Here is a 22,852-nt window from a genome sequence, read left to right as displayed (position 1 = left end):
AGAGACGACTCTCATTACTTCCTTTGGTGCAATTGGTTGATCTTCACAAATCTCTGTATTTTCCTCTATTGTAGAATCAATTGCTGATTCTGGTTGAGGTGCAACGTCTGATTGAGCATCAGTTATTTCAATTTCACAGACCACCAGTTTCGGCACTTCTGGCTCAGTATGTTCAATGGTGTCTTTGGGCAACACGATTGGTCTTGGCAGTCCAGAATCAATAGCTGCTTCAGGTTGAGGTGCAACGTCTGATTGAGCGTCAGTTTTATCAATTTCACAGACCACCAGTTTCTGCACTTCTTGCTCAATATGATATGAGGTGTCTTTGGGCAAAACCAGAGGTGATACCCCAGAAACGACTCTCATTATTGCCTTTGGTGCAATTGGTTGATCTTCACAAATCTCAGTATTTTCCTCTATTGTTGTGTTGTCATCGTGCTCCGATGTTATCAACTGTGCAACTGTTGATGCAACTGTATTTAAAATGAGGCTAACCATGTTCGTTTCATCTTTCGTCTCATTTTCAGGAACTTCTGGCGACACATTCAGACGCTGTTTCAACTTTTTTTTCTTTGGCGATATTTTGTGTTTTTTAATTGACTTCTCCGTTGATGACTCCACAAACTCAGAGATGGGATCCAGTTTTCTCTGTTGGGCCTGTTTCGCCTCAATTCTTGACGTCGAATGTTCTTTTTCGATTGCATTTACAGGGCAAGTGACATTTTCCTCACCTTTTTCCAAGACCTCCAGTTCAAATTCAACCTTTGCGGCTTCCTCTTTTTTTACTTTAGTATCTATGCCTAGATCTGGTTTAATCTCAAAGTCCTTGTTTTCCTGTGTGGTTGGCACAATTTCTGGCGTAATTGTTACCGATTCATTTTTTTGAAAAAGCTTTTGTTTTTTCAGTTGATCATCTTTTTGTCCATCAATTATGTTTGGAACAGTTTCTGTGTTTTTAGTTAGAGACTGATCAACTGAGTCAGCCCCAACTATACTTGCATCTGGTTTGGTCTCTTGGGGCTGAGATGTGGAGGTAGCTGTAGCTTTCTTGCTTTTTGATACCGCAGCAACTTTCTCCTGTGTGTCTTTAGGCTTTTTAACTGGTGGTTTTGACTCATTCATCTTTCCAATGTCAACTATGGACTTTTTAACGTGTATGTCTTTCACATCAATGCTGCCAGCTCGAGAAACACGTGTATCTTTAGGTTTGGGAATGTCCACACTCTTTGATTTTTTGATGTTGGGCTTAGGTTTTTCGTCTTTGGGAAGAGTAACCTTACTTACCTCTATCAACTTCTGAATTTCTAGTGGCTTTTCATCACCTGCTTCAAGTGACACTGAAGATGCCTCTACACTGTCCAAGTCTTTTGTCTCTACCGATACAGTCTTACAAAACTCTGGAGAAAGATCAGCTGAGGCTTGAGGTGATTTTGATTCACTTTCTGTTTCAGAGTTTTTCTTACAGTCTGAGGATGATTTTGAAGTAGTTGGTTTTGATTTAGGTTGTGACAGCTCTCTGCCAACCTTTGACATGGTCTTTCTAACAGGAATTTGAACAGGTTTGGAAATGTCAATACTTTTTGTCTTCTGCAATGCCGGTTTGCGTTTTTCTTCATCCATAATTGGAATGTTCTTTTTTCCAATATCCTTTTCAGTGTCATGTTTCTCGTTTTTACTCATGTCTATTGCTTCAACAACAATCTCTTTGGGATGTTCTGCAGAGATATTTGGAGTTGGAAGGCCATTTTTAGAGACATCAGATTGCATGGCAACATCAGACGGTGAGACATTTTTCTGAATTTCAAGGCTTTCCATTCCAACTAATGTTTGAGGACTCTTTGGTACACTCGTTGAAAGTGACTGTTTAGCATTTTCAGCTGGTATGGCTGCTGCCTTAGGAGTCAAGACAGCCTTCTCTGTGGTCTTTCTTGTCTTTGATGCTACAGGTTTGGTCTTTTGCTCTGTCTCTTTGCCTGATTCAACTTTGGCCTTTCTGCCTTTGATTTCTTGAACATCGATGCTACCTGCTCGAACAACTCGTGCCTCTTTAGGTTTGGTAATGTCAATAGTTTTTGCTTTTCTTAGTGATGGTTTAGGTTTTTCAGAAATGACAGGCTTTGACTTTTCTATGGCTTCTTTGCTCTTTATTTCCTGTACATGTTTCTCCTTCGAGATTTCTGAAGAAACATCAATTGGTGCTTCTTCCCGACTATTAGGGTTGTCCAATTTAGCCAATGCATCTGTTGAGTTTGGTTCACCCTCCACTGCGAGAGGAGTTGTTTCATTTCTTGCAGAATCAGCTAAAGATATGGGAGAATCTGAAGCTATAACAGTCTTGGTGGCACCTTTTGACTTTGAAGATGATGGCTTGGCTTTTGGCTGTGTCATTTTACCAACATCAACTTTAGAAGCTGTCTTTTTTGTCTGCAGTTCTTTTACGTCAATGCTGCCTGCTCGAGCTATTCGTGGCTCTTTAGGTTTAGTAATGTCAATACTTTGACTCTTTTTTAGTGTTAGTTTTGGTTTTTCCTTTTCAGAAATTTCAGCTTTTGTTATCTCAATAACATCTTGAGTCTCTTTGGAAGTAAGTGACTGAGCAGATGGCTCAACATTGACTCTCTCATCTTTGGGTTCAAGAACAACTTCTGAAACTGAGGCAGGTTCATGACTTTCAAGTTTGTCAGCTTCAAGCAACTTTGGCACACTTTCTGTTTGTGAAAGTTGGAATACGCCACATTCTTTAGTCTCATCTGTCTTTGAAATTGGAGACTTGAGACCTTTTGGTTTCTTTTTGGGTAGTGCAACTTTACTTACCTTTTGCCGCTGTAATTCCTTTACATCAATGCTGCTTGCTTGAGCCACACGTTCCTCCTTGGGTTTGGATATATTAATACTTTTTGTTTTCTTTAGTTTTTGAGCTTTTCCAGACAGAACCACCTCTGTTGCTTCTATTGCCATTTTGTCCTCTTTGACTAATGACTCTGCACTTTCTGTCTCATCTTTGGGAAGCTCATCATTTAAAAGTTCTGGACATAAAGGCAGGTCAACTGATGTGGGAGCTTCAGAAGCTGATGGGAATTGTGACCCTGAAGATGCCTCTCTGCTTTTGACCTCATATTTGCTTTCCATCATCTTCTTGGTGTCACATTCTGGTTGAGATTTTGTTGGTGAAAGCTGTCCTTTTTTACCAACACAAAACCATATTTCTGAAGTTTGGCCATCAACGTTTTCAAAATCATCTGAAGATTTGTGAGTTGTCATTTCAGTATCTGGTTGCATTTCAGTTGGTGACAAATCGCCTATTTCAACACGTAAAGCATTCATTTGGAGGCCAACCACTTCAGAAGTAAATGAATCACCTTCTGTGCCCAAGGGTCCTTGTACTGCTGGTGTACATGTGCCATACTCATTCGATGAGGTACTTACCTGAGACAGTAAAGAATCATTCTCTTCGATTTCTGCTGTCTCTCTAATCTCTTTTAGTTCACTCTTTTCATTATCCTCAATTGCAAGTTTAACTGGATCAGCATTTTCCTCACTTTCCAGCTTGTCTTCAGCTGGAGTCCTTGACTGCGTTGTTACTTGGGTAGAAGGGATACTATCACTGTCCACCTGTTTTGTGGGAACACTTTGTTTCAACACCTCAGCATAAGTCATGGTATCAGTGTTAAACCAACATGAGGATTTAGTAACGGAAGCACTATCTGATATTGGTTCATCTGGTTTGTCTACATCTCTGGGTGCACTTTCAGTTGGTTTGACTCCCTCTTGTACTGATGGGGTGGATTTGCTCTTCAGTAATGGAACAGTCTCCTTATCTTGGACCATTTCCACAACGTCTTCGCCAAGTATATCTGCATCTTGCATTGGTGTAAAAGGTTTCTCTTCCCCTGGATTGTCCTTGAATATTTTGGGTACTTCTGTGTCCTGGTGAGATGGCATATTGTTTTTAGCTTCATTAACTCTGGCCTTTTCATAACCAATTTCTGTACTTACCTGTTCTTTGGGCAGTCCCTGTGTTGTCATTAAATGTTCAATATCACTTGGGACTTTGCTTGGCGTTTTAAAATCAGCTTGTTTTTCTTCAGAACCTACCTGGACTTCTTCCACATTTGTTCCTAGTGGTGCTCCCAACACTTCCATTTGGAGTGGCTCTTTACAATCTTTCAACGTTGTTTGTGCTGTCTCACATCTTGCCTCTGCATTAGGCTGCGTGCTTTCCTTTTCCATGAAGTTATTGTCCATTTTAGGTCTCTCTTGCATAAATTCTCGACCATCTGAATCTTGCCCTGATGAAACAATTGCATCTACATTTAGCTGTGTATCATCAACTTTGATTTTTTTGTCTTGGACTAATGTTTCTACTACATTTGTTCTCTCTAGATCTGCCTGAATAGTATCACTATCAGCAGCATGCAAGTCATAACCTTCTGTCTTACCCTGGGTGGAAGTTAGTATTACAATTTTACTCACTGCGTGGCTTGGTTCGTCTTGATCCGGTGGTAAAGTTTCATCTACATGCGGATCTACATGCATTTTTTCAACTACATCATGCGTGATATCAGTGGACATTTCCGTGGCTGAAACAGGCTGAGTAAGTTCACTTGGAACTACTGCGTCAGCCTTTTCAGCATCGAACGTGCAAGCTTCTGTGATTTCACTTTCATGCACATCGAGCACTATGATTCTCTTTTCTACATCAAGCGGTTTTGTGCACACGTAATCTATGTAATCAGCCAGAGTGTCGAACACGGCATTCTCGGCGGCGACAATCGGTGTTGTACTTACATTTTGAAGCTGGACTTCACATGAACGAGCTACTTCTTTCATCTGAGGGGACAGTGTGGAGGCGGTCAAGTCTATGGCGCTAGTTTGTGGAGTCTCGATTTGCAACAGGCTGCTACTTACATCTGGAACACTATCAGACTTATTAGCAGGCATTTGGCCTTCTTGACTCTTCTCAATAGCCTCATCTTCGACTCTTGGCTTCTTAACTATACTGATGTATTCTACAATAGTCTCTTCTGCCATGACTGCTTCTTCTAAAGGCTTGCTCTCTCCAACTCTACCCTCAGCTTTCTCAAGTTTTGATGTGATTTTGGGCTCGGTTGACAAATCTTGTTCTTTTGATACCTCGATTGTAATATCAAAGCCTCTAATTTGTTGAGTTTCTACTTTTTGTGGAATGGTTTCCTCTACAACCTGTGGAGCTTCTGTCTGTTTTGTAACATCTTCCTCTATGCATACAAGAGCTGAAGGCATTTGAATCACCCCAGTATCCTCCCTAATCTGAAAATCAATTTCACCTGGTTGCGAGATAATTTGCTCAGATTTTTCCAATGAGACTTGAAAGGTCACAGCATCACCAAGCACAATATTCTCACTAATTGCACTAACACCATCTAGACTAGTTTCCATTCCTTTAGGTAGTTCTACATCTCTGCTCTCTATCTGTGTGACTTCCGTTGGCTTTGTGGCTTCTTCCTTCACATCTTCATGATCTTGCTGTGTAGTCTCAATGGGAGTTCCAGGTGGCATCATGACTTCTTCAGATCTCTCCAACTTGTCTGTAGTGGTCTTTGCAACATCTTCTTTGGTATTTACAAAAAGTGGACTAATTTCTTGAGTGCGAGATTGAATTTCTACTTCTTGAGAGGCCAATTTTTCTTGAGGTTCTGTCACTGGGACTAGCACAGCCCCTGAAACATCTTTTACAATATCTTTGATCATCTCTTGGTCAATAGAAGGCTGTAATTTCTCAATGTCTTTTTCACCGTCCAACAAGTCAGCATCTGGTCTTGTAGTTGGCTCAGTAAGGTCCATTTGTTCAGGCGCAGAAATTGTGGTCTTGTCACCTATTGAAGTAATTTGCAATTCTTCTTTCTGAGTTACGCCTGGCTCTTCTGCTACGGCTGAAATGCTGATGTCTTCTCCCACCTCTTTTTGGATCAACGCTTCCTGTGGTTCACAAACTGCAACCACATCTTCTGCAGAGGCTTGTTCTGGTTTTGTCTCAAAGTCCTTTAGAATTTCTTGAGGAACCACTGCTTCTTTGGATTCTCTTTTTAGAGTTTGGATTACTTCTGATGGCTTTGCTTCTTCTGGGGCACTTCCTAGAACAGTTGAAGGTTCACGATCAGGCATTTCCAAAACTATCGTTGCAACTTTGCTGTCTTGATTTTTTTGCATATCACCAACACATTGTATTTGATCAGTGTCCATTGCAGATGCAGGAGCAATGACCTCTTTTGCTGCTTTTAGAGGTTGATTATCAATTTGACCTGCCAATTGAGATGGTTCTTCTACAGGTACATTAACTACCGGCTTTGATTCCTTCTCATCTGCCCGAGTTGCTGCTTTTGAAAGGTCTTCTTGCATGTCCAAAACAACAATGGCTACTTTCTTTTCTTCAGTCTCTTCAACGGGAATGACATCTTTTGGAATGTCTTCAACCATTGCAATTGGTGGATGCATTTCTTTTTGAGTCGGTACATCAACAACTTCTTTGACATCTTTAGCTTTGTCTGTTTCCATATTATCATCAATATCATCCATTAATGTGTTCATATCTTGTTTGTCACTAACTTGTGGATGACTAATTGGAATGGCAGATTCTGGCATTTCCAAAACTATCGTTGCCACTTTCTTCTCTTCAAGATCCCCCAAGCTATGAAATTCACCGGTGGGCTTCACAGAATCAGGACCGATGCTGTCAATAGTAACTTGAGCCTTCTTACTTGTAGCTTCAATTTGCATCTGGTCTCCAACTGTTGATGTCTCTTCTGTCTGTCTTCCCTGACTATCCACTGCTGTTTCTGTGGTGACATTTTCTTTTGGCTTGAAGATGGCTTCCTCAAAAATCATTTGTGGGACAGTGCCAGGCATTTCCAAAACTATCGTAGCCAACTTCTTTAATTCCTCATTTGCATTGACAACCTCTGATGTGGTATCCATTGGAGATACTTCGGATGAATCTTGCTGCACGATTTTCTTGCCCTTTGACTTGCGTTTTGGTGGAGACAAACTTCCAACCACAGCTTGGATTTTAGCTTCGTCCATGTCCTTGTTAGACAACAGCGGGGAATCTTTAGCCTTTTTGGACTTTCTTTTTGGTGGTGATACATTAACACCATCTGAAGGAGTAGTTTTCGTTGGAGAGGTTTGAATCTTGGCTTCATCTTTAGTCTCTTCAACATCTTTTTTAGTTAGTTCGGGAGATATTTTAGGCCTTCCCTTTGACTTTCTTTTGGTTGGTGACAAGCTGCCATTTCCTTCCTGCGGCTTTTCCGTTGGTGCCTCAGGAACAATACTTGGCTCAGAGGGAGGTTTAGTTGTAGTTTGCAAATCTGTTTGTTGAACTTGAGTGTCTTGCTTGCCCTCTTCCATCAGCAGACCTTTCTTAGCTATTGCAGGAGATGCTTTGGGGCTTTTTGGCTTTCTCTTGGGCGAAAACAGGCTGCCACTTTCTTCAAAAGATTTTCCAGATTGGGCCTCGGAAAATAAACTTAGCTTTTCAACCATAGGTTTATCCAGCTGAGGTGAAGGTTGAACAGTACTTTGTAAATCTGTCTCTTGATTGGAAGACATTTCTTGCTTAGCCTCTTCCTTAGGAGCATCGCTCTCAACTACTACAGGAGATGCCTTTGGACCTTTTGGCTTTCTTTTGGGTGGTGACAATTTTCCGTTTGCCGAAGCCTCAGGAACATTAACAGACTCCGATGATGCATAGATTTCAGCAGTATCGGAGGTCTTTTGAGGTAAATCTCCCATCTTGGATCTTCTCTTTGGTGCCATCAACGTGAGTTCCTCCACGTCCTCTTTTTGCTCTGGCTGTACATCTTGACATGCTTTCGCTTCTTTCAACTCTGAAAGCTTGGCCTCTTCTTGGGTTTCACTGATTTTCACTTCCTTGGGTGCACTTTCTGGTGAAGTTTTCGACTTTTTCGATCGCTTTTTTGCTGGGGAAAGCTTGCCAGCTTCTTGAGCACTTTCATCACGAGACTTCTCAATAGGTAATTCAGCCGGGGGTGTTGTCTTTGACTTCCTTCTTGCTGGTATGACTGCTGCACCAGCTACAACTTCTGCGATTTCTGTAGGTTTTGCATTGAGTTCCATTTCTTTTGATGGCAGTTTTGGACTTTTTGGCTTTCGTTTTGGTGGAACAGCTTCGGGCAAAATTGTCGTTGCAACTTCGGATGTAAAACCTGCATCTGCTTTATCCAATTCTTCAACTCCGGCTTGTTCTCTGTCTATTTCTTCTACTTTGCTTGGCGCTATGAACACCTGTGGCTCATCAAGAATAATTGTTGATATCCGTTTAGTTTCAAAAGTTTCAGGTATTTCAGCGTCAAATTTCATCTGCTTTGTCTCTGGTTCGCTGGTCACTGTTTTGGACTTTCTTCTCAATGGCACAGGCGTTTCTTGACTTGCAGCTTGTGTTGTCTCCACTTTAGCTCCTGTAATGCTCGATGCAATAGCCTCCTCCATGCGCTGGGGTGCATCGTTGACGCATACGACAGGCTCGACTTGCATTGGTTCCTCTTCTGTCGATATGTTGATCGACTGAATGCTTGAGGCTGGGGTCATTTGCGTGCGCTTGTGTTTTCTCGGAGGTGGCACCACAGCTGCTTCACTGGACAGTTGGGCCGCTAAAGGTTTTTGCTTGGGTCTTGACGCAAGTTCCTAGAAAAAAGAAAGAAAAAATATCTTAGGAATATGTATGTACATTAACAAAAACAAAGCACAATAGCACTCGATTTACAAAGAAAAGGACTAACGCTAAAGCTTCCAGAAATATAATGTGGGTTACTTCAAACTCAATACCTCTTTCTTCTTGTGCAAAGCGTCCTTCTGTGCCTCAGCTTTGGCCAAAGTCTCTGAGCTCTCCTGGTCCAGTTTCTCAAAGGCTGGAGGAGACAGACAGTCCGAGATGAACTGCCTGTGTGAGAGCGCCTCCTGCAGGTCGAGCTTGTACTTTTCACCCTCCTCCAATGATTCCTGTGCACAGTGGAAGAGAAAATGTCTAATATCACACACAAAAAAGGTGTAATGATAAAAGAGTAAAAAAGAAAGTGTGGGAAGAATGTGGGAAATAATTATTTTTTAAGCAATTTAGCAGTTTAGACTCCCAATCAGGGACTCATATCATATACAGCAGTTTGGGATTTGTTTTGAATTTGTTTGTGACAGAAGCTTGTTGAAAAATCCCACTGCAAAAGTGTTATAATCAAAGCTAAAGGCACTACAACCAAATAGTAGAACATGTGACCTTTCTTTGTTTTGGTCAGGCAGTGTATTTGACATAGCCCTGCCAAATATTATGGAAGTCACACATAAGTCGGTAATAGTAGCATACAGTATTATGAAATATTTGACATTTCCCTTCAAGGGGCAAGGCATTGGGTTAATTTGGAAGTTTTTACCTGTAGAGAATCGCCAGACTCTGGGGCCTCTCTGTTGATCCACTGCTGCAGGTTCTGGAGACAGTCTTTGAAGCAGCGATCGGTGTTATCGGAGCAGCACGTCTCGTGGTCTCTCAACCTCGATTTCAAGCTGGGAAAAAAAAGACAGAATTAATAATGTAGCTCAACAAAAAACACAAAACCAAGTCAGATCAAACAATGCATACATTGAAATATGTTGTTCTAAAAGTAAATTTCAACATAGCACACGAGTCGCAATTAGTATGAAACTTAATGTAACACAATTTACTACTGTAATATTGTTCAAATAATACAAAAATATGTACAATTTTGCTATAGTAATTAGTGATGGGATTTATGGCCCTTTTCTGGGAGCTGAGTCTTTGGGATCTGTTCTTTTCAAAGAGCTGTTAAAAAGACTGGCTCTTTTAACATAAAACTGTAATAATTCCAGCCAGAAAACTCACTACACGATTGATAAAAGGCACACTTTTTGATTGACAAAATGTGTCTGTGAAACAAATCTTATGCCACAACTAATGAAAAGAGGCTGTGATTCTCTGACAGATCATATTTTGTGCATTAAGCTTTGACGTAAGTGCAAAAAGCTTTCAGTTTTGTCGCCTGCTTTGTTTTTTGGGTCTGATTTGTGTTCTTTCGGAGGAGTTCTGGGTAAAACTGACTGAGAAAGATAGATATAAAGATACAGATATGTTATTTGTAAAAAGTGTATGAGATTATTGCTACTTGCTACAACAGAGTTACAGATTGAGAAAAGAAAGCTATTTTAAAATAATTGAGCAATTCCGTAATTACTTCCTGCTCTAAACATGGGACAGCCCTTTCTCTATTTTGTTGCTACTGAATTGAATACAGCTGAAAGAGCAGATTGACCTTCTGAGGAACGCCACTGGTATTTAGTAATTAGAACAGCAGTGAAGAGGCCAGATGGGATTTTTAATGGAGTTTCTGAGGTAAGGAGAGCAGCTGAGGCGAAGCAGCTGGGACCAAAGCAAATACAGGTCTTTTATCAATAAATTAATTCCATCTCCACTCATGCCAAGCAGCGGTGAAGCCTGGGTTTATAACAGCATGTATTTGGACCAGCTTTTGTAATGGTTTGGAACTTTTGATGCTCTCAATAGTCCAGAAATGACGGTGCTTTTATTAGAGCATTTGGCTAATATCTTCCACTTAAATAAAAGACATTCGTTTGTAGGTTTGGTCCGTTACCTGTCGTGTTGCTGGGACAGAGACTTGACCACGGTAGTGATTTCCGCGGGCAGCTCCTCAGTCGCCGAAGCTGAAGTCACTTCCTGAAGCAGTTCGTCGAGCTTCACTCTCAAATCCCCCAGAGATTTTTCGCAATTCTGATGAAAAACAACAAGTTGATAAAACAACAAAGAATTTTTTTGTCCAAGACTGTAACGTTTGGAGACCTCATTTGGAGAAAATGGCCCTAAAGTTTAGTCCCTTTGTCTGCACGTGCACCCTGTCTCCCACAAAGGAAATGACCATATTTGGATTACAGCGTCATCTCGGTTACAGACCGTCCTTCGTGCTACATGTGGACACCAAACATGTCAGTATGTGTGAATGAATAAGCGTGGGAAACCAGCCGGTGTGGTGCAATGTTGTAGTTATGGTATGGTTTTATTTGACAGGGACAGTGCACAACAGCACATTGACCAAGTCAAGAAGCTTGGTGCCAGGTTATAGCACAATATGCTAACCTACACCTGTAGTCCCTGGGCAAGTTGATGTATCAAGAAGAAAACTTTTCCAGAATGAATGAAATGTGAACTAATTGACCACTTAAAGGAATAGGCCACCGTTTTTACATACTAAGATATGTTCTTAGCTCACTTTAGTCGAGTTAATATATCCCCGTCTGGTCTTTGTCCGCGCGCTCTGTCAGGCAAACGGAGCACATACGCAGCCTCTCCCACATGTCATATAGCTCCAAAAAAGCTCACGATAGAAGCTACCAAGCTCTTCCACGTGTTCCCTATTTAAATAAAGTTACGTGAAGTGTTTTCATGCGAAGTATATTTACCCAGAAATGTAGCATGTCGATTTTATAAGCAAATAAAAAGGGGGACTATATTGTATAGTCCCCCTTTTTCATTACGCCTCACAATATAGTCCCCCTTTTTATTTGCTTATAAAATCGACACGTTACATTTCTGGGTAAATATACTTCGCATGAAAACACTTCACGTAACTTTATTTAAATAGGGAACACGTGGAAGAGCTTGGTAGCTTCTATCGTGAGCTTTTTTGGAGCTATATGACATGTGGGAGAGGCTGCGTATGTGCTCCGTTTGCCTGGCAGAGCGCACGGACAAAGACCAGACGGGGATATATTAACACGTCTAAAGTGAGGTAAGAACATATCTTAGTATGTAAAAACGGTGGCCTATTCCTTTAAAGGGATATTTCAGGATTTTTGACATAGGGCCTCATTTCCTAGTTATCCAGAGTGTTGCTGATTTCTGGATATTTCTTATATTTGAAGAGTTTCGTGGCGCTAGGCTAGTGCAAGGCTAGTGCATTTCTATGGTATCAGCTAGTCTGCATTAAAAAAAGTCTGACCCGCTCCACAGAGCACCTGAGGCAAATCACTTATAACACCAGACTAACCATATAAATGTCTGTGTCCATAGAATAATTTTAACCATTTTGCATTTAAAATAACTTATATTTAAGCAGCATCAGCTTTGTGGATGTATAAGCTACGCGGCGGCGGAGTGATCTGCTAGAAAATAGTCCCTTAAAATGCGATCATTCATGTGATGCAAGGTCAATTATATTCCAAAAATTACTCTATGGACACAGACATTTATATGGTTAGTCTGGTGTTATAAGTGATTTGCCTCTGGTGCTCTGTGGAGCGGGTCAGACTGTTTTTAATGCAGGCTAGCTGATACCATAGAAATGCGCTAGCCTTGCACTAGCCTAGCACCACTAAACTCTTCAAATATAAGAACTGCATGAATTACAAAAAAAAATATCTCCAGAAATCAGCAACACTCTGGACAACTAGGAAATGAGGCCCTATGTCAAAAATCCTGAAACATCCCTTTAATATAGTATTCATAAAACTAGGTATCAACAATCAAGATTCACTCTAAAATCCTTCTCTGCACACCTTTCTCACTCATTCTCTCACTTTGAACTCTCCCACTCCCTTACTTGTTACAGTACTTCCTGGAAATCTGTGGACAGCAAACCAACAAAACATTTCCTTTGAATAAACCTGAGAATCGGACCTTGAGGCTGTGCCAGTGCTGCTGCAGCTGTGTGATGTTGTTCTGGGGTTGGCTGTAGCTCAGAGCCTGGTCCAGAGACCTGAGCTCCCACTGCAGAGCCGAGGTCCTTCCCTTCAGCCCCTCGCTCCTCTGAGCCGTCTGCTTCTCCATCGCCCCCAAACCCGCCTCGCAGGACGCCAGGTGCTGCTTCACTTCCTGCTCGGAGGCGGCGCAGAGGTCGTGGAGATGGCCGACGTCCAGAGTCAGAGCGTCTCGGCCTCCCGGAGAGCACAGGGTCAGCAGACTGTCCCGGGCTTCGTCCAGCTCCTTCATCTCCCTCTGCTCCCTGTGCACCGTCTGCAGCAGAGCCTGGACAAACACGCAGGAGATTTATTCACTTTTTAATAAGAGAGTTATTAGTGAAAAACAACCCTCAAATGCTGTGTTTTGGGGGTTCAAAGCTCAGTAAATCAGACAGGGATTAAATACTTAAAAATGTCACTGAAAAAAAGATTTGGTTGCAACAAAGTTTGAAAATGTAATTTGAGAAGCTGCAATTTTTCACACATTGAATCAGTGCATTAATTAAAGGGCCTAATCTGACACATATTTTTAGAAACTACAAGATCTAAGCTTTCAGCTGAGGCACTGCACTGGCCTATAGACTGTGAACAAAAAATGTGGCAAAAAAAGCAACAAAAAATGAATTAGAAACAATGAAAACACGATAATAATAGAGAGAGAAAAAAAGCATGTTTGAAAAGCAGCAATAACATAATAAATAAGTCACAAAAAAGTTGAGATCAGTTTTGTAGGTCTTAGTCTTCAAATAAGGCATTACACTTGCATATACGGCGTAAACTCTCCAGTGGAGAAGCTTTTAAATTTGAGTAACGCCGAACCAGAGAAAATGGGTTCGGGCCCGGGAGGTCAGAGGTGAAGCTATTTATTTATTTCCCAGCAAAAATACCTAACATGCGCTTATGGGGATTCCCTTTTACAAAGCAGACCTCAATATCAACAAACAGTGTGATATAAATTGTATGATACAGTATAAATTTTCATGCTTTGTAAATAAATAAATAAATAAAAAGTAAATTTACCCTTGATTTGAGTCACTCATTTCAAGAAATCTTTCGAGCAAGTTTTTTACACTACAAAGATCTCTTTTCATGTAAATTGAGACACTGCAGGTGAACAGGATTATCTTTTAAATGTAGAGTTATCAATTTTAAACTTTTGCTGTAGATTACTGACATAAATAAAAGTGTATCAGGTTTTTTTGTTTTCTGTCTGGTCTTTATGCGTGCGCTCAGTCACCCACAAAGACCAAAGATGCTGCTAGCATTTGGCCCATTATATTCCTATAGCTCCGAACAGGGGTGAAGTTGGAAGCTACCACGCTCTTCCATGGACACGCACAAAGACCAGACAGGTACGTATCAACTCGTCTAAGCTCAGGTAAGAACATATCACAGTATGGAAAAACGGTGGCCTGTTCCTTTAATGTAGTAGCTGCAGTTACGCGTAAGACCTGAGGTGGCAGTAGTGAGTATAAAATGACCAACTTGCATCTAGTTTCTTTAAAATTAGTTACCAAATGAAAGACAAATGTACCTATTAGCCTTTTATTTCCCCCTTAAGTACCATCTGTCCCTCACCTTGAGAGTGTTGACGTCGTTGTGAAGGCCCTGTTTGTCGGTGGGAGTCGGTCCCAGAGCTTTGACCTGGTCCCGGAGCCAGTCCTGCGCCGCCTCGTGCTGCTCCATCAGCTGAGTGCACTGTCTCTCCGTGAGGATCCCCTCCTCCAGGAAACTCAGGGCGTCCTGCAAACAGAGAGGGGTCATTACAGTCCAGTTACAGACCCACTGAATATGGCATTTTCCTTAATTTTGTGCAACATAATTAATGACTTTTATTGCTTTTTGTTGGAGAAACCCTGAGGTAAAAGGCACATGGGGATCTCACAGAACAAAGTGAATCTATGGATATACAGTCCCATTGTTTTATGTGTTAGATAAACTCTCTCCTCTGTCTGAAACTCACCGTGAGCTCTTTCAGCAGAGCGGGGATGCTCTGCTCCATCTCGCCCCAGTTTGTGGACGTCCAGCTCGGGTCCTGGGTGATTTCTGCCAGCTCCGCAGCCTGGAAAACACAAGCACACTTACTTCACAAGAACGCATTAAAACAACTTAAAGATGACGACAATTTAGTTTTTTTTATGCATTTTAATCATGCGTAAAGGCCAGACGCTGCAGGTGAACAGGGAGAAAATAAATACATTTAGAGATTTAAAACCTTTGCATAAAAATGACCAAAATTGCCTATATTTTCAGCAACAAAATCTAAATAATGGATAGAGCCAGGTTTAAATGTATGCTTTTATTTTCACTTTTTTCATTTGTTTTGATGTAGTGTCCTTTTATTTGTTGACCTTGCATTTTGAGCTCCTTGTACACATTTTCCAAAGTGCCCTAACACTGCAAATGGCAGATGAGAGGGATTTGTCCGAAAGAAACCACATGAGCTTTCCATCATCTCCACAACTTTATGTTTGGATTTGGAGCTGTTATTGCGTCTTTCTCACGTTGGAGTTTCAGTATGTGAAAATCTACAAACTAGCAGCATCATTGTATAAGCCGCAAGGTTCAAAGAAAAAAGTAGCGGCTTATAGTCCGTAAATTACGGAAATAAGAAGGGGAGTGGACAAAGCATCATAAAGAGGGTGAGCTTCAGAATAAAACCAAGATGTTATGGAAGATAACTAGTCAAAAATCTCAACATTGACATGAAATATTACTGTTTTCATCAAGTAATCAAGCCCACTGTGTCCTTTGATAGTGTTCTTTAGTTCTGACCTGTTTGCGTGTGTCGTTGAGCAGCGGTGCTAAAGCGGTGGTCTGGTCGATCATGCTCCTGGCCTGGTCCGCGGCCTGCCTCCTCTCTCCGAGTCCGGGCCACGGGAAGAGGCGCGGGAGCCCCGAGGTCTGGGTCTTCAGCTCAGACAGACGAGACTCCAACTGAGAGCGCTGGAACTGACAGGAGACCAGCCGCTCCAACACGGCCTGCAGCTGCCTGAGAGGGCGAAGGAAAGGCGGATGCTGAGACGAAGGGCTTTACTCTATTAGCATTAGTACATTTTTACTAATATGCACAAATTCATTTCATATATGCAGTACCTTTTCCTTCACCAACCTATAACAGTTATTAGGTCTCACAAATGCTCACAAGAGATAATTTGTGGAATAAAAAAGCCAGTTCTGTGTTACCTCTGAGTGTCCCCTGCCACCTTCAGGGCCTCTCTCCACTGCTCCCCGGTCTCTCCCACTCTGCGCTCCAGCTCCGGTCTCTGGTCGGGATCCAGGTCCGGGTTTTCGCTCAGACTCTGGGCTCGTCTCCTCAGCTCCTTCAGCTGCGCGTCCGCGTTCAGCCACGAGTTCAGCACCAGCTGGGGAAAGACATAACAAAGTGCCATTTTCATAACTTCTTTATTCATTGTGCTGCAATTCCTTCATTTTCTATGGCTTTATGAATGAGCACAGCGTAACTTTTGTGGTGACTGAGGGATAAAGGTTGCCCTCACCTGTGCGGTGTTGAGTCTCTCCTCTATCTGGGCCTTTGTGCCTGCAGCTCCGCTCCCCTTCTCCTCCAGCTGCCGTTGTAGATCTTTCACCCAGGACTCGGTGCTGTCGGCCTGGGCCCTGAAGGCGTCCATCTCCCTGTGGACGGTGTACTGGCCCTCGGCTCTCCTCTGCGTGTCCTCAGCCTTTGCCAGGACGTCCCTCCACTGGTACTCCGTGTCCGTCAGCACGCGGCCCACCTCCAGTCTCGCCGCTCCGTCCAGATCGTCCCGGTCCAAGAGGCTCTGGGTTTGCCTCCTCAAGTCGGACAGTTTGGAGTCGCCCTCGGGTTTGGAGCTCAGGATCATCTGGGAAATGCAATGATAAGGGTTGTTAAATTGTGTGTGGAATAATCTCCTGAACGGTTTCTGCTCTTCACAGAAGTGGCATTGTAAAGAGTAAGAAGAAAATAAAACCCAATTAAAGGTGCTGCTATGTTCTATTTGGAACTAATGCTGATCCATCATTTACCTTTACAGATATTGGGCCTGATCGTGCATTTCTACGCTGACTGTGGACGAGACGTTTGCAAAGTCGGGGTGCGCTATGTGATAACTTCAGCTCCAGACTAAAGATGGTTTTCCACATGCAGGTGCGTATCAGGCGCTTTGTCGAGCTGACCAGGTGTAGGTTTTGGGACCGACCTCTGGCTGTGGCCAAAGCGCTGACCCGTGTCTGATGTGGCGTGAACAGACTCTGGCCTTTGGTTGGCTAAAGAGAGTGGACAGTCCTCACTATTGACACGCAGGTCATACGGATTTAATATTTCACAACATCATACGGCTGTTATAAAAGGGGATTTTGCCGATATTAGCATTTAGCCGCTGTTAGCGCAGCTTAAGCTGGTGTTAGCATAACATTAGCATGTAGCTTACCTTCATAGTTGTATTTAGGGGTTTCTTTTCTGTTTTAATACAGCTTGGCACCTCTAAATGATTCCATAACTCCCACCAGAGGGCAGCATTTGTCCAATGGGGGGTGGGTGACGCATGTACTGGTGTTTTGACCACGTTTCTGCGCCGTGCCAGAGGCAGCGGTATGTTCTCTTTCTCCAATGTTTAACTCAAAGTGGAATAAACTTTTCTAGTTTGACCTGTAGGACCTGAAGGAAGTACAAGAGGCTGAGCGCAATGCTAATGTAAAGATGAGCAGGGAAATGGGGAAGAAGCGCCTCGTTCTTTTTGCAGTCAGTAGCACACCACGCCTCAGTCAGTTTCAAAGCCCCCGAGTCCTGGCCACGCAAGCACTAGCGCAATATCTGTTTGCACGCAAGATGTCACTCTGTTCTGCTCTAATGCTGTTGTTGCGTCAGACGGAGGATCAGTCATGATGTCATCTTTGACTGACTTACTTAAAAAAAAATAACTACTGCAGCAATTCCATTTAATGAGAATGGATTACCTCAGGAGTACCATGTGTCACTGACTGCCAACACTTTGAATCTCTCATTTTGACTAACTATACTTCTTTATAAAAACTTCAACTTTTTTTAGCAACATGTTGTGTTCAAAATAAATCAAATAAAGCATAAATATCAAACGTATAACCCTTTATTGTGAACTGTCTTTAAATTACATTACTAATCTTTCTAAGTGCTTGGGATTTCAATTGTTCTTGTTTGGAAACACAGCCTCATTTTATTAGAAGCGACAGTGAACTTCTGACAGACTGACCTGTGCCGTGCTGATGGCCCGCTCCGGCTCTGCGTTCACGTCCAGACCCTTCACCCTCTCCTCTCTCTCCTGGACCCAGGCTGTGGTCCCCTCCTTCAGGTGCTTGTACTCCTTCAGCAGGTTCTCCAGGGCGCACTGCCGCTCGGACTGCCCCAGGACCTGCCTTGCTCCCTGGATCAGCCCCGTCCACTGCCCCTCCAGCTCCTCCACCGCGCGGGAAATGTCAGATCTGGTTTGTTCGTCTAAGTCTGGGCGCAGACTCTGGCTTCTCCTCCTCAGCTCCTGGAGTCTGGAGTCGCCTTCTGCTTTGGAGCTCAGAATGGACTGGAGAAATCACAGACATGTTTAGAAGTTTGGATTCTTAGATGATTTTCAAGACCAAGTTATTTGTGTATATTACTTTCTGTTCTGTAAATCTCCTCACCTGAGCCGTGTGAAGTCTGTCCTCTGCCGTGGGTTGATCCTGTAGTGAGTTCAGTCTCTGCTGAAGGTTGTTGAGCCAAACAGAGACTTCCTGTTTCTGGGAGTCAAATTCTTGCAGCTACAAAACAAACAAAAAAGCGCTTTAGTTTTTCTGTCCATGTTTTTTGAGAATCCTGGTACCGAAGGTGGAATTACCATCCAAAAACCTCAATCATAACTACACAGTATTGAGCAAGTATGTGCAAACAGTAGAGATCGTAAAGATTCAACGCTTCAGAGCTGCTTCATTCCATTCCACACTGACCTCTTGTGGACAAACTTAATTAATGCGACTTCTGGTAAACATGATTGAAGCACCAACACAATCAAAGCAAAGTGCAATTGAGGTTTCAAACAGGAGTGTGACGTTTTCATGATCAGCTCCATCATAGGCCAATAAGTAAGAGTCATTGTTTTTGTAATGTGTGTCTGTTCCACGGCTCTGCTGCTCCGAGGCAGGACCATGGGCAGGACATCAATTTGTGATCTTTTATAGTTCTATTTAGTTTTATAGTAGTTAAAGGGACTTTAGGGAGTTTAAAAAAATAAACAAATATATATTTTCCTCCCCCTACATGTTCCAGCCATGTCCTAATGTGTAGAATGAGCTCAGACTGCCTCTAAAATCCTGCACTTACAGTTACAAATGTGGCCTGAGGTGGCAGTAGTGAGTATAAAATGGCCAACTTGCCCTTTAAGTCAGAGCTAATTGAGCCACAGTTTGCAGTAGATAGCGCTCCTTAGGGCCAGGTGCACAAACCTTTCACCACATGGGACAACAGGGAAATGCAGCACATTCACTTATTACTACATCGCCAAAGCATGGACCAGTAAACTCCTTGGTTCAGCGCCTTGTTGCTCAAAGCCGTCAGGGCAACACACTGAAACGCTCTGAGCCAATGAGTCGCTTTGACACAGACACAACATGAAACATATGACATGTGACCAGCTGTTTGTAGATATTTTTGTGTCATCTTGCTCTTGTGTGTTTTCTCACCTGTTGCTGCCTGCTCTGCGTCTCCTCCTTGAGCCGCTCCTCCGCGGCGTTCTGCAGGTCCTTGGCATTCTGCTGCAGGTTTCTCCACTGCTCCTCCGTGTCCTTCACCGTCTGATGGAGCTGCTGCCTCCGGCTCTCGCTCAGGTCTCTGTGGTCGCTCAGGCTCTGGCCGCGTCGACGGAGGTTATTCACTTTGCAGTCGCCGTCGGGTTTGGAACTCAGAACGGCCTGAACAATACAAGGCATTACCTCAACATGTCCGTATGTGATGGTATCATCAAGTTTATCAAAATAGGAATAGAACAATTAATGGCAAATTATTGTTACTGCAATATTAAGCAATGCAATATCGATATCAGAAAAGCCTCAATTAATCACAAAATCAATGAGAGTCTAAAATAAAAAGTGTTACACGACAAAAAGCAATCTAAAAATAGGTACGTTTTGCTTGAAATAAGTAAGATGTATTGGAAAAACAAGAAAAACAATCTTATTCATCTTAAAATTAGACAATCTCATTTTACTTGATTTTTTTCTTATTTTAAGTGCAAAACTACTCATTCCATTGGCTGATTTCAAATCAAAATTACTTACGTATTAGGGTAAAATTTTCTTGATTCCAGTCATTTTAACTTGTCAAGATATGACTCTCTTTAAGATACATTTCAGCCTAGTTTTAATCCAGATATTGCACATTTTGTGTCTTGTTTTGACAGAATTCGGAGAAAAATCTAATTGTTTAACCTCTTCCCCCCCGCCTTACGTATGCACATTTATCTAATCTAAAAGCTTCTCAACAATGTAATGCCTTATTTGAAAGCTAAGACCTACAAAACTGATCTTAACTTTTTTGTCCCATTTTTCAAGCTTTTTTTCAACACTTTTTTGTTTTTTGTCAATTTTTTTTTCTGGTGGGGGTTAAGAATGTTAAAGGGACTAGATGCAAGTTGGTCATTTGTATACTCATTACTGCCACCTCAGGTCAACGCGTAACTGCAGGTTCTATATTAAAGGAATAGGCCACCGTTGACGATATTACAGCGTGCGGATCATTGTTATTACGCCTCACAATATACTGCCCCCTTTTATCTACTTAGGAAATTGACTTGTTTAATTTTGTGCAACTAAACTTGGATCATGTAAAGGCTCACGAAACTGGTTTTATATAGCGCTTTTCTGGACACTCAAAGACGCTTCACATTGCATAATTCATTCACTCCATACTTGGTGGTGATAAGCTACTATTGTAGACACGGCTGCCCTGGAGGATTTTGCCCCATGATTTTGGTATTTTCTATTCTATTTACACTTAATGCCAGTTGGACTTTAATTGATTGCCTCTTAATGAACTATCTGCCTATCAGTCTGACCCCCTTGTTTGCAGGTACCTGAGCCGCCTGTATCCTCTCGTTGGGAGGCGTCTGGCTGCCCACGCTCTGCAGCTGCTGGGCTCTCTCTCTGATCCAGCCCTGTGTCGTCTGGCTCTGGTTCTCGAAGTCGTCCGAGAGGCTCCTGAGCTCGCCCTGAGCCGCCGTCTGCAGCGCCGTCCTCCACTGCTGCTCCGCGTCCGAGACCATCCGCTCCACCTCCGCCCGCCGCGTCAGGTCCAGGCGCGGCTCCAGAGTCTGGGCCTCTCTCTCCAGGGAACGCAGCTTTGAGTCGCCCTCGGGTTTGGAGTTCAGAACAGCCTGGGGAGAAAACAAGAAGCAAATGGTGTCATCACACGTCGTTTAACCGTTCTGAAGGACATTCTTCCAGCTTGTTTCTTTCTTGAATCAACTTTTCTTACACAACCCTCTTCATTTACCCGCTGTCTTAAGGATATTTATTTCCATGTCTGGCCGGAGCACTAGTCCACATACAGTTGTGTGCGCAAATGTTTACATACCCTGGCAGAATTTATTTTATTTTTGACTATTTTTCAAAGAATATGAAAGATAATATATAACATAAATAGTTACTCATAGTCAGTGGTTGTGTGAAGCCATATATGGTGAAACAACTGAGTTTCCTTTTTTTTTTTTTTTATCATAATGAAAAAAGAAAATACCAAAATGACCTTGATCAAAAGTTTACACACCCCAGTTCCTAATACTGTGTATTTCCCCCTTTAACATCAATTATTGTTTATTATTGACCTTTATTTAACCAGGATAGTCCCACTGAGATTAAGAAACTCTTTTTCAGGGGAGTTCTGGCCCCAGAGGGGAATCTATTGTACATGTTTTAAGTGGTAGGGGAAACCGGAGTACCCAGAGGAAACCTACACAGACACGGGGAGTACATGCAAACTCCACACAGAAAGGCCCCGTCCAGGTGGGAATCGAACCTGGGACCTTCTAGCTGTGAGGCATGAGCGCTAACTGCTGCACCACCGTGCCGCCCCGTCAAGGACAGCTTCAGAGTCTTTTGTGGTAGTTGTGGATGAAGTTCTTTATTTTTTCTGATGGTAAAGCGGCCCATTCCTCTTGGCAAAAAACCTCCAGTTCCTGTAGATTCCTGAGATGTTTTGCAAGAACTGCACATTTGAGTTCTCCCCACAGTGGTTCAATGATGAAATATGATGAAATATTGCCAGGGTGTGTAAACCTTTTTAATGTACCTTTAAGACACCCCTTAACGCACTTTGGGCTGTTCGAGTTGTAAAGGTGCTGTAGAAACAAGCTTTGTTCTGAATTGTAAATACTATAATAGAATAAATTTGCTTGTGAGATACTGAAAGGTTTGGGACATGCACAGATACAGTCTTGAGATCTAGAATTATGAAGTATGAAGATGGTTGGTGCAGATGTTTGCAGCTGTGCCTCTGTCTGTCTGCCCAGGGGAATCTGAACATATCTTACCACCACTGTCTTGGGAGTGAATGAAACACGTCCTCCCTCGTGTGAAGCGCTTTGGGGCGACTTGTGTCATGTGAAAATCTCTACACAATAACTTTCCCTTCCTCTCCCTTTGAATCCCACCTGCGCGAGCTGCAGCCGCTCCTCAGACGAGCCCAGTCCCGTGACGGACATGACCTTCTGTTTCTGCTCCCGGATCCACGACTGCAGCGTTTCCCAGTGGTCCCTGAACGCCTCGTACTCCCTCTGCACCGCGGCCTCGCCCTCTGCCGCGTTCAGGGCCTGCTCCGCGGCTCGGGAAACCCCACTCCACTGATCCTCCGTCTCCTTCGCCGCGTCCTCCACGGACCGTCTTTGAGAATCGTCCAGCGACTGGTTCTGGGACAGAGTTTGGCAAAAACGCTTCAAATCCTGGACCAAAGAGTCGCCGTGAGGTTTGGAGCGGAGACAGGACTGAGGAGAGAGGGGGCGGAAAGGGAAGGAAGAGGAAAGAAGATGGTAAAGGAAGTTTGAAAGAAATTATAGCTTTGAGAAAAAGAATTGGCTGATGTTAAGTTAAACAAACCTTATACAAAAAGCGGAAAAGA

The 22,852-nt window shown here is 42.8% G+C and overlaps 1 protein-coding gene across 1 annotated transcript in view; it reads right to left on the bottom strand.

The window, feature by feature from the left end:
• Positions 1–6,077: 6,077 nt before the first annotated feature.
• LOC306976395 (uncharacterized protein) overlaps positions 6,078–22,852 on the bottom strand; it is a gene marked incomplete at both ends in the record, with an annotated part of 31,326 nt that continues 14,551 nt past the window's right edge. Inside the window, 16 exons of the mRNA XM_079574312.1 lie at positions 6,078–6,113; positions 6,586–8,682; positions 8,824–8,997; positions 9,423–9,552; positions 10,656–10,792; positions 12,695–13,042; positions 14,335–14,499; positions 14,720–14,818; positions 15,532–15,748; positions 15,943–16,121; positions 16,257–16,601; positions 17,967–18,290; positions 18,391–18,507; positions 19,426–19,653; positions 20,814–21,113; positions 22,389–22,643. Of these exons, the coding sequence (XP_079430438.1) occupies positions 6,078–6,113; positions 6,586–8,682; positions 8,824–8,997; positions 9,423–9,552; positions 10,656–10,792; positions 12,695–13,042; positions 14,335–14,499; positions 14,720–14,818; positions 15,532–15,748; positions 15,943–16,121; positions 16,257–16,601; positions 17,967–18,290; positions 18,391–18,507; positions 19,426–19,653; positions 20,814–21,113; positions 22,389–22,643 (5,151 nt within the window). The remainder of the gene's footprint in view (positions 6,114–6,585; positions 8,683–8,823; positions 8,998–9,422; positions 9,553–10,655; positions 10,793–12,694; positions 13,043–14,334; positions 14,500–14,719; positions 14,819–15,531; positions 15,749–15,942; positions 16,122–16,256; positions 16,602–17,966; positions 18,291–18,390; positions 18,508–19,425; positions 19,654–20,813; positions 21,114–22,388; positions 22,644–22,852) is intronic.

The sequence above is a fragment of the Gobius niger genome (assembly GCF_951799975.1).
Source record: "Gobius niger genome assembly, chromosome: 16".
Taxonomy (NCBI): domain Eukaryota; kingdom Metazoa; phylum Chordata; class Actinopteri; order Gobiiformes; family Gobiidae; genus Gobius; species Gobius niger.
Note: the sequence above shows the minus strand (reverse complement) of the source record. Positions and strands in the feature narration are given on the sequence as shown.